Raw genomic sequence first — 12,191 nt, forward strand, 5'->3', positions numbered from 1 at the left:
CCAGTGACCTACATTCAAACACTCTCTTCATTACCCCCCATATCTTTCGTACTTCATTCATTCTAAACTCTACCTCTCCCCCCATTCCACCATCCACACAGACACACGACCCCAAATACTGAAAACACTCTACCTCTTCCAACAGCTCCCCATTTAATGCCACATTCAATCTACGTTCACCCTTTAACCTCGTACACCTCATCACCTTACTCTTTTCCACATTCACTCTCAACTTCCTTCTGTCGCACACCCTTCCAAACTCCTCAACCAGACGTGCCAAGCTCTCTTCTGAGTCAGCCACTAGTGCAGTATCATCTGCAAACAGCAACTGATTCACACTCCATTCGCTGCCGTCAGTATTTATCATGCTCACACCCGTACCCGACACCCTTTCATTCACCTCTTTTACCACACCATCCAAATACACGTTAAACAACCACGGAGACATCACGCATCCCTGGCGCAGACCAACCCTCACAGGAAACCAATCACTCATGCTATTTCCCACTCTCACACACGCTTTACTGTTTCTATAAAAACTCTTCACACCTTCCAACAATCTACCATCAATACCATACATACTCAACACCACCCACAACGCCTCTCTATCAATCCTATCATACGCCTTCTCTAAATCCATGAATGCCCAAAACACCTCCCTCCCCTTAGCCAAAAACTTTTCACACACCTGTCTCACAACAAACACCTGATCCACACACCCTCTACCTCTCCTGAAACCACACTGCTCTTCACCAATCATACACTCAGTTCCCTCCACTACCCTATTAATCAGCACTCTCCCATTACTGGTTTAATTTTCAACTAAACATATAATACTGTGAAATTGTAATGTTTGCATAGGGGAACAATCATGTTCATGATAACAATATATGCATTTTAATTAAATATGTTTCTTCTTGAGTGAATTGCGTCTTTATCATTCTAGCAAAACAGATATTTCTTATAAAAAGTGCCCCTGTGTTTAAATAGACTATGATATGTAAACATATTTTTAATTATAACACCAAAAATAATATAAAATAAAGTTTTATTATAGTTATATGAAAATAATATCGTTGGGTGACCGTCAAAACTGAAAATGAGCATTCTTTTACAAGTGATCCGTAATTTTCATCTATGTCCGGTAGGTGGCAGTACTGAGTCAAACCGTTGCTCTCCAACAGCCTTAACCCGTAGAAGAACAAACGCACCAAACCAGAACGAAAGTATTGCTTGCTTCCAGTCATTTTTTACCCAAACAATTTGTAATGTGTTGATGTGATTTAAAAGAGACACAATGCTTTGCACTGAATTGAGCAGGCGGGTAGTTCTCACCGCCACCAGAAGCCATCCCTGCCTGTCAATCTGCTCATTCCGGAAAGTAGCGACAACTAGAGATGATCATTTTCAACAGCAGCCCAGATCCACGAGAAGAACCTTTTACAACAAAGCTGTGACCACCCAAGTGATTCAGTCCCACCTCAGTGGAAGCAGATCTTTCAGCCTGTCGCCCTCCGCTGTTGTGAACTCGGCACCTGCCTTTGTGCAGCCGTACCTCCGCCTGATGAGGCTGGATAAACCCATCGGTTTGTACATGATTTCAGAATAAAAGTCCACAATTCCTGCATAGATCTCTGTCAAAAATCATTACACAGTTCAAATCATTGAATTATGAACCAGTTTAGTGTTTAAAAACATTTTGACATCAGAAATGCTTGTTTTAAAACCTACAAAAATGATCTATTTAGATACTCTATTTAAATGCTAAATTGAGTTTTTTCCCATAATGTGTAATTATAATTTTAATCCAGACTTCTTTTATTTTTTTCCTCTCATTTATTTATTCTTCATTACTTTGACAATATTTTCTATCCAGCGTTGTCTGGGCTGCTTCAGTTTTTTAGTTATTTGTTTGTGTTCTTTCCATTGAGAAAATGGAACAAAACAGTCCAGTTCTAAGAGCTGTAACATTTGAATTGGAGCCCTGACCCAAATCACTAACCTTCTATCGCCACACTTGACAGTTGTTATAAGGCGTTCGAAATGTCTATTGTATCTAACAAGCTTTTCAAATGTTTACACTTTACCCCAGAGGTTACTGATCTGTGAATGTAGTTCCTGTACTCTTTGTTTTGAAACACTTTACTCACACAAACCTTTTTTTTTATATCAAGGGAAAACTAAAGATATCATCTACCGTTGATTACGGTAATTTGTTAACTTCTGCTGCTTCCTAACTTTCCTAAAGGTCTCCAAAGCAAAAAAAATGTATATTAATATACATTTTCTGCATTTGAAAACAGTTTTCAACTTTTATTGTGGTAATCGTGTCATTTATTCAAAGATATGAGTAAATATTTGTTTGCAGCCACTGTTATGTTGTTGTTGTTTTTTCCAGATTTGTTTTTCAAATGTTGAAGCAAACATTTTTTTTTTTTTTTTTGCAGGAACATGGCTGCTCTACCTTCCTTGTACTTGGAGCATCGCTCTGGCTGCAGAGCCCGGATGCCTTCCAGATCTGGGCATGTTGGCCCTGTTTGGAACCGGAGCCGTGCTGATGAGAGGGGCCGGCTGCACCGTCAATGACATGTGGGATAAAGACTTTGACAAACAAGTACGCCAAACACAAACGTAGATTTATCTAAATAAATAAGAGAATATCACACCAGATGAAAAGTTTTAATTGAAATTATCAGTTAAACTGTTGGGTTTGACGTAACAAGAAACGGAGCACAGAGTTACTGTCAACACTCTTTGAGTGATAAGAAGCAACAATCATGTCTACTGAATAAAGATGCTTCATTTGACCACGGCCCATAGAGGTGTGGATCCTCCACCAGCACCTGTCCGAAGCCGTTGATGTTCTGTTGCAGGTGACCAGGACAGCCTCTCGACCCATCGCGTCTGGGGAAATTTCCCAATTCCAAGCTTTAGTTTTCCTGGGAGGGCAGCTCTCTCTCGCACTCGGGGTTCTTTTGTGTCTCAACTATTACAGGTAAATATGATTTTGGCTGTAACTCTAGCCATGTCTCAAACAGCAGCAGCGACCCAAATCTCCATAAAACTCCATCAAACAGTCCTTCACAGGTGCATCAGGGAGAGACTTATTCTTCGTGTTCCTCTTTCCTCCCGACAGCATCGCTCTGGGCGCCTCCTCCTTGTGTCTCGTCATCACTTACCCGCTGATGAAGAGGATCACTTACTGGCCACAGCTGGTGTTGGGTAGGTGTCTAATACCTCTGTGTTGTGCATCAAACTCCTGCATGGTTCCTCTGAGCATTGACTGCTTCTCTCTGAAGGACTGACCTTTAACTGGGGCGCTCTGCTCGGCTGGTCCGCGGTGAGGGGCTCCTGTGATTGGTCCGTGTGCCTGCCGCTGTATTTCTCTGGAGTGATGTGGACGCTGATTTATGACACAATATATGCTCATCAGGTGAAACAAAGAGCTCAGTTAGAACTTGTTTTATTTATTAACTGAACCTTTATTTAACCAGGTAAGCTATTAAAAACGTGTTTTTATTTACAATAACGACCTGGGAACTTGTTCATATGTGTGGAGCCATTTTTTGTCCTAAAAAAATTCAGATTTTCTTTCATATCTGAAAACACAAAGAAACTGTCCACACTATTTTGTTACAAGGCACCACCAAATGTGTGGATAATTACTGAGAAATGTAAATAGAATAGTCATTTATTTGATTAAGTATTGCTTTGTATAGTGTAGTATGCCTGTGTGTCTTTGTGTTTGACATGTCATTGGAGTAAATCTAACTATGGATATAAAAAAAGCAACAGCCTTTTCTAAAACTCAATGAATTGAATTTTGATCTCACAGCAGAGAAATTCCCCTGTAATGGCAGCTCAAAAGAAAAAAAACAAGTAACTATAAAAATCACAGATCACCAAATAGCCAATTGCAAACAGACAAATAAGTAAATGATGTGCAATTTGAACTAAAAAATAACTAAAAGGTAAACAAAAGATAGATTTGACTTTGTCTATATAGACTAGATCAATTGATCAAACCTTCTTCCAGTACTTCAATCAGACCTTGTGAATTGAAAGTTCTATAAACAATCACTTTCTGTGTAGAGCGCCTTTCATTACCATGCTGTAGAACACAAGGTGCTTGACATAAAAGATATTTATAGGTTACAACAATCAAAAGCTATAAAATGCAAAATGAAAAGCAACAAGTATTAAAAACATAAGATGGTAGGAAGTGCTGTGGGTGATACTTTGAGGGGGCAATGTATAGACAGGGTAAAAAAATGCAATTGATAAAGAATAAAAGTCATAAAATACTTAAAACCCAAATAAATAAGTTAATTCAATGAGTTATTTAAAAACCAAAATTTAAAAAAATATGTCAATTTTCCATCAAAACATCTTCTGATACAGAAGGTCTCAGATCCTCAGGGAAGATGAGGATTCTGGTTCTGAAAGGAGGCCTCGGCCTGAGTCCTGGTTTTCCAGAAGAGGATCCGAGAGTTCTGGAGGGTTTGAAAGGACCGAGGAGATCTGAGAAACATTTTAAATCTAGATGGAAAATCTAAAAATCAGTGAGAATAAGCCCCCTTGGCAGAAGAACATCTTATTTTCCAGGCGTTCCTCTATATCAGACATTTACTAAAGTAGATGAGAAGGCAAGGCAAGTTTATTTGTGTAGCACAATTCGTACACAAAGTAATTCAAGGTGCTTCACAAAACAGAAAAATGCATTAAAATCACAATACATCATAGAAATATTCAAAGAATAATCAAGAAGCAGCAGAAAAAGGAAAAATAAACAGTATAATCAAGCTGGCAGAATGCACAGACTCATTCACGCACACAAACCAACCAGTTCTCCAGGTCACCACTCCATTTGGAAGACATCGCACAGAATAAATATAATTCACAGTTTAAAGCAAAAAAATAACATAAAAAAATAAAAGTCATCATCTGAGGGAAATAATAATTGCAGTAAGGATAAATAAAATATATAACAAAAGTAACATTAGAAAAATCAAATAATCATTCAAAAAATAAAAAAACAATGGCACATTTAAAAAAAATAAATTAAGAGTTTTCTTTAATGATTAAAGCTTTGAGATGGAGCTTAAAAAACAGGAAGATTATTTCAGCAACTAGGTGCCTTAACACAAAAAGTTGTTGATTTTTTTTCTTCCCTGATTGGTTTTTATATTTATATCTAAGAACAGAAAAAAATACTTGGTCAAGATGCCATAAGTTATGTTGTGAACTACAGGGAACTAAATAAGATTTTAAAAAGGAAGGTTAAACTAAATTCATTTCAAAACAACTTGTAGCCAGTGAACCTGTCTTCTGTTTGATGGTGAGAGCCAAGCCAAGGCGTTCATATAACCAATAGTGGTGAGTCCTAGAAGGGCAGCGACAAACAAAGCACATACGTTGTTGTAGACAACATCCAGGGAATGTAAATAAGCTGAAGTAGCATTAAAACATGAAAGTCTGCATAATCTAAAATAGAGTAAAACATTGACAAACTAATCCCATCCTTAGAAGGAAGTTAAAGCAATTTGCTGCTTGATAAAAACTTTTTAGACATTGATTTAACTCCTCAGATATATTTAACAGCAAAACAAAATAAAACGAAAACTGTTTTTTACTCTTATAGGTGCAAAAGCATAAAATCTAAGCACTAAAGAGTGTTTTTAATCTTAATTGGAAATATTCTGCTGAATTTTTTTTATTGAAAAGATGTTTTGTGTCATTTAAGGTATACTTCTTTCCAGATGGAAGTTAGCCGTTTTTCTATACCTTTTGTTTATTTTAGATCAATATATAGGATTTCACACTTTTGTCTGTATGAACAGCAAATTAAAACGTCCCAGACAGAGAACAAAAAAGCATCTCTAAAGTGCTTTGTGTCTATCCACCAGGATAAGGAGGATGACGTCAAGGTGGGAGTCAAATCCACAGCCCTGAGGTTCCAGGATCAGACCAAACTCTGGTTGAGCGGTTTCACTGCGGCCATGATGTCCGGCCTGGTTGTAGCCGGGGTCAGCGCTCAGCAGACGCTGCCTTACTACGCGGCGCTCACTGCTGTGGCCTTTCACCTGACACACCAGGTGAGAAGAGTCCGGGACCTGGATGGTTTCTTTTGTTTTTCAGAACAAGGTACTTCTTTTAAAAAATGCTCCTTTCCTCTTCCACAGATTTACTCGGTGGACATCAACAAAGCAGAAGACTGCTGGAAGGAGTTTAGCTCAAACAGAAACCTTGGGCTCTTGTTGTTGTTTGGAATTGTTGCTGGTAATTTCTGGAAAAAATCGAAAGAAACTGCTGAAAAATGAGGAAAAACAAGAGATGTAACCAAATAGTGGATCACACTGTGGGGTTTTTCATTTTTTCATTTATCAGATGTGGTAGATGACTATTTTGCTCACGAAGAATGTGTTGTTCCTATAGCAGTCCTGGTTTGTTTCAGCCCTCCAACAATTATAAAAGTATCTGGGTCTTTGGTCACAACTCACCAGTTTTCTTTGGCTCCATGTTTTCAGGAAAATACCAGAGTTTCTGGGCTCCAAAACACACCCGGAGGGTTTCATCAGAACATAGTGAAAGCTGGAACAGTTATGTTTTTTTTTTACAAACATTAAAGTCTATTGTATTATTTTTAATTAAAAAAAGCAAAGAGCTTTAAAAGGTGCAATAAAAGACTGAAAAGTATTTTATTTTTTGTAAGTTACCAAGAAGCAAAGGTTTTTTTTTAAATATATATTTACAAATACAAATATTCTAACTGATTAACATACAAAATACATTGTTATATGATGCAGTAACACTTATAATATTCTGAAATTCACATGTATACAGTATAGTCTGTGCTACACTTCCCTTTTTTTTATACATTAACTAAAATGCATAGAACTGACACAAAGGCTTTCACATTTTCTGTTAACTTGTTTTAATTTTTTACTCTGTAAGTTAGTCCAGATAATTGAAAGAAATTCAGATAATCCTAAATATAAACTAGGAGCTGCATTTCCAGAAGAAAATGCAGGGGTAACCCTTGTGCTATCTTAGATGACCCCACCCTTACATTGACGTGTTCTCCCTACCATGACAAAGGTGGATAAAGGTGGAAAGATTTCATGTAATCCATGGACACCAGTGAAGATCACATTGAAGAAAAAAAGTTCAGAGCCCTCTAGTGGGTCTAGATCAGTGTTTTTCAACTGGTGTGCTGCGGCACGCTAGTGTGCCGTGGGAGATGGTCAGCTGTGTCGTGGGAAATTGCCCTCATTGACTGATCTAAAAACATTTACCATCTCCAGGATATCAGCTCTGTGTTCATCCAAACAGGCCCTGATAAAACACTGAGTAGTTAGGAATATGAAAGATCGTAAAATACTTTTTTCTTTGTGTTGATTTTTTTCTTTTAAAGACACTTTGATAAGAATGATGGTACCGGGATTTAGCCGCAGCTTCAGCTGTTTTTGGAAAAGTCCCGCCCCTTTAACTGTGTCCACCAATCATTCTTGGAGGCTTAATCACATGTCATCAGTCTGACCAATCAGAAGTGGTTAAAGTCTTCACTTCCTTGTTCTGATTCTGCTCATAAAGTCTCTCAGTTCCAACAAAAATACCACCTAAAGCTCGTCTTTAGCGGTGTAACTTTCCACAGAGTCCGGTGTCAGACCGTGGAACAAGTGAACAAAACAATGAAGCTCAGAGACGAGAGTCTGTCTGCCATCACTACATCTCCCATGATGCATCGGGTTAAAGTGACAGCGTCTCTGCACTACAATGAGTCTTTCTTGTTAAACATCTTGAAACAACATCGAACACACATCAAACAGGTTTTAAATCTTTTAAATTAACTTTTATTACATATTTTAGAAGAAAAAGCTGCAACTTCCAGCTTTTTCTGCCACAATAATTATCACAAAAATGCATGTGAGATTGCGGAGGGACTGTTGATCAATACAGACTATGAGTTTCTCCTTTTTTTTTTTTTTTTGGATGCTGGTGTGCTGCGGGATTTTTGTCAAAGTTAAAGTGTGCCGTGGCTCAGTAAAGGTTGAAAAACACTGGTCTAGATGACCCAACTCCCAATGTTGAAGTGCCTAGGATAGCACAAGGGTTAAATGCTATATTGCTGAATGATAATGGATCGGGTAATAATTGGCAAAAAATAAAGAAATGATCAAAGTAGACCATAAATAAAGTGAAAACAGCACAATAACAACAAAGATATTTTTGTGAAAAATGCGAGCGACAGCTATCGAACCAGCGAGCTTCTGCACCACAGAAAGAAGCAAAGGTTTTCATGGATTCCCCATTTATTTCAATGGAGGCAAAAATCCTGGAATATCTTGAAAATTCAAGGATTTAAAGGACCAAAAGTCATAGCTGGAAAAAGCTGAACATTTTAATAGTTTAATGGTTAAAATAGCTGACAAAATTGTAGAAGGAGTTAAGTGCCAAAAAATGGCAGAAGATACTGTAACCCTTGTGCTATCCTAGGCACTTTACCATTGGGAGTTGGCTCATCTAGACCCACTCGACAGTGCGCTGAACATTTTTTCTTCAATGATTTGTGATCTTCACTGATGTCCATGGATTACATGAAATCTTTCCACCTTTATCCACCTTTGTCATAGGATAGCACAAGGGATAATAAAGAAAGAGAAACAGGAAAAAGCATTCAACCAACAAATGGTTTATATAAATGGCCAACAGATTTTCAGTGTGAGAGCGAGCAAACTGACAGTAGAGAAGAGAGGTCCTTCTTAACCCTTGTGCTTTCTTAGATGACCCCACCCTTACACTGACGTGTTCTCCCTACCATGACAAAGGTGGAAAAAGGTGGAAAGATTTCATGTAATCCATGGACACCAGTGAGGTTCACAAATCATTGAAGAAAAAAGGTTCAGCGTTCTGTCTAGTGGGTCTAGATGACCCAACTCCCAATGGTGAAGTGCCTAGGATAGCACAAGGGTTACAGATAGATTTGGAGGAACTCTCTTTAGGACCATGTGAGGTCTGACGGACAAGAAAGACGAACAAGAAATTTACAGGAGCTTGTAGTGAGACAAACAGGAAGTAAAATAGAGACCACAAAGCAGATCCGCTCCAAGTCACAAAACAAATAAAATATTTTAGTTAAAGCAAGGCAACATGATGAAGATGAACTTCAACTCTCTGGAAGATCTGAACACTTGACCATCAAAAGGGGAAAAAATGTGTCCAGTTAATATTTTCAAAATCAACCAAAAACTACAATTCCCAGAGCCCCACCCCTTTAAATTTGGTATCGTTGAAAAGCCCCAAACGGCCTCTGCTGGCACCAAAAGGAGGTATTTCAGGCATATTCCACGGTTGGGGGACATTCAGTTTTAGAAATTCCACTACAAAGGACACATCTGCATTGCTGTTAGTCAGGAGCACTAAAGAGAACACAACCAGCAGACAACACAACCACTGGAACATGTGTCACATGAGAACTACAAGAACACAACCACCAGATAATAAAACCAACATGTGTCACATGAGAACTACAAGAACACAACCACCAGATAATAAAACCAACATGTGTCACATGAGAACTACAAGAACACAACAACCAGATAATACAACCAGCATGTGTCACATGAGAACTACAAGAACACAACTGCCAGATAATACTGGTTGTATTGTGTTAGTTTAGCTCCATTGGCTCCCAGTTGATTCTAGAATCAACTTCAAGATCCTCCAGTTAACTTATAAGGCCTTACATGGACTGACCCCGTCCTATATTAATGACATCATAGTCACTTACCATCCAATAAGAACACTTTGCTCGCAAAATGCAGGACTGCTTGTGGTTCCTAGAATTAGTAAAAGTACGGTTGGAGGTAGAGCGTTTAGCCACCAAGCCCCTGTCTTATGGAATAAGCTCAAAGCTCATGTAAGAGAGGCGACTCAGTTTCTACATTCAAAGTTAGACTGAAAACATTCCTCTCTGGACAGGCTTATTATCAGACTAGTTAGTATTCAGAGAATATTCAACTTAATGGTAATGTGTTTAAATTAAACTTAATAACAATAACTATTTGTTTTAAAAGGCTGCTTGAAATTGAAGCTGGGGTAACTATGGTGCACTGGGGTTCTGTCCTTTCTCATCTACTTCTACCCTTCCTCTCTTCTCTATTCTTGATCATTATTCATCATTTAGTTCTCCATGCCTGTGTTTGGTGCAGTGCGATTCATGTATTGTCACTCTTTCCCTCTCCCCTCCTGGGGAGTGGGAGTGCTTCCAGACTCCAGTTGGCTCATCCGTGCTCCAGTTGCTGACCGTCTACCTCCCCTTTGCTCCTGCTCCTACACCTGGCTGTGGATCCTGCCTCTGACTCATCTCTGGCTCATCTCTGCTCTGTTCCTGACCGTTTACCTCGCCTTTGCTCCCGCTCCTACACCTGGCTGTGGTTCCTGTCTCCGGCTCGACTCGCGCCCCTGACTGTCCCCCCAACCACGGCTGGATGAAGCTCGTCTGCTGGACTTTATATATGTAGTTGTGGGGTTAGATACGTTAATTCTTCTCTAAGAGTTCTGGTAAATCGCCTGTCCGTCCTGGGGGAGGATCCCTCCTTCATGTGGGCACCCCTGAGGTTTCTTCGTTTTTTCCAGAATCCGTTTTTTTTAGGAGTATTTCCATACCGTGAAGGGGGGTCTAAAGGCAGGGATGCCAGTAAAGTTTAGTCAGTTTGTTAGTTCATTTTAGTATTTTCCTATTGAATTCTTTGTATTCATGATCCTTTTGAGTTTATTTTTCACTTCGAAGCCCATCGAGACGACTGTTGTTGTGATTTTGGGCTATACAAATAAAATTGAATTGAATCGAACCAACATGTGTCACATGAGAACTACAAGAACACATCCACCAGATAATACAACCATTAGAACATGTGTCACATGAGAACTACAAGAACACATCCACCAGATAATACAACCATTAGAACATGTGTCACATGAGAACTACAAGAACAAGGATGAACAGGTTTAAAACTCCTGTGATATCTGTTCAAACAAGACAGATGAGGAGGTAAGACTGACGCAAGAACACCAGAACATCTGGAAGTTACTGACTGTGACAAAAACACACACAAAGACATTACTGTCAAACTGATTGGACAGATGTGAAAAAATGCCCTGTCTATCCAAAAACAATACCTGACTTTACCAAAAAAAAAAAAAAAAGGTAGTGCCCTGATTTTCTCTTGGTTTAGTGAATCCCAACCAATGCACCTAAACAAATCTTCATTGTTTTGCCAAATTCCAGATTTCAACTTGGCAAAGAGTTTCGCAGAAACACATGATAAACACAAAGAGGGTATTTGTTTTTATACCAGTTAGTTTGAACATGCTGTGGCAACAGGCACAATTATTTTATGGTGACTCACACTTAAAGCTGCAGCAACTGGAGGACTGATTATTAATCTTGGTCACAGCAAACCAGAAAAACCTGGAAAGAGGTGCAGGCTTTATTCAGTAATTACCAGTAATCACGATTCAACGATAAAATATAACTGGCAAAAATAAGGGAGCTCCAAAAACAAAGACACGACATACCAGAAAGAATACAAGGTCTTGTGTGACATAAACATCTGGATTTTCCAAAAAACTCCTGGACCTCTGATGTGTTTCATTGAAAAGAAGTTTGAGTATTCTTCAGATATTCCAGACAAAAATACAGGATGTCTAAAAAAAAAAAGACAAATTGAAAGCCTTTCAGCTAATTCTCACAGATCTATATGATTAAGATCAGAAAAAAAATCAGTTTTGTTTTAAAGAAAAGAAATAGTGGTTGCCAAAATAAATTGTAAAGTAGAATTTTTGTGAATGTTGCATGCTACTGTGTTTATTTTTTAATAGCACATTGTGTTCAGTTTAACCTTGTCAGTCAATCTCATCCGTGCTGTTTCCTGTACAGAATGCTTTTAGCTCGCCACATACAGATCTTTGTTTTTCCTGTAATTTTTTGCTTATTTTTCTGAACTTTGAAAGTTCAGAAAGAGAGAAAATGTGAAAATGTTCACGTCTTTCCGAGAAAAGTCTTTAAAAAGTGTCTTTAGGGGTTTTTCATCCCACTTCGTGGATTTCACCTACCACAGGTTAATTACGGAATATATTCCTGATAAAGAAAGGAATACTGTCCATGACCTCCTACATGACCTCTGGGA

At 38.5% G+C, this 12,191-nt stretch overlaps 1 protein-coding gene across 1 annotated transcript; it reads left to right on the forward strand.

Annotated features, from left to right (window-relative positions):
- The first annotated feature begins 1,170 nt into the window (after positions 1-1,170).
- Positions 1,171-6,696, forward strand: coq2 (coenzyme Q2 4-hydroxybenzoate polyprenyltransferase). Its single transcript, XM_023958256.2, has 7 exons — positions 1,171-1,586; positions 2,448-2,614; positions 2,874-2,995; positions 3,137-3,222; positions 3,300-3,433; positions 5,907-6,095; positions 6,183-6,696. The coding sequence occupies exons 1-7, from the start codon at positions 1,298-1,300 to the stop codon at positions 6,318-6,320; spliced, it is 1,125 nt and encodes a 374-aa protein (XP_023814024.1). The 5' UTR covers positions 1,171-1,297; the 3' UTR covers positions 6,321-6,696.
- The last annotated feature ends 5,495 nt before the right edge of the window (positions 6,697-12,191 follow it).

This window comes from Oryzias latipes, chromosome 9 (genome assembly GCF_053564925.1).
Source record: "Oryzias latipes strain Hd-rR chromosome 9, Olatipes_Hd-rR_3.1".
Classification (NCBI taxonomy): domain Eukaryota; kingdom Metazoa; phylum Chordata; class Actinopteri; order Beloniformes; family Adrianichthyidae; genus Oryzias; species Oryzias latipes.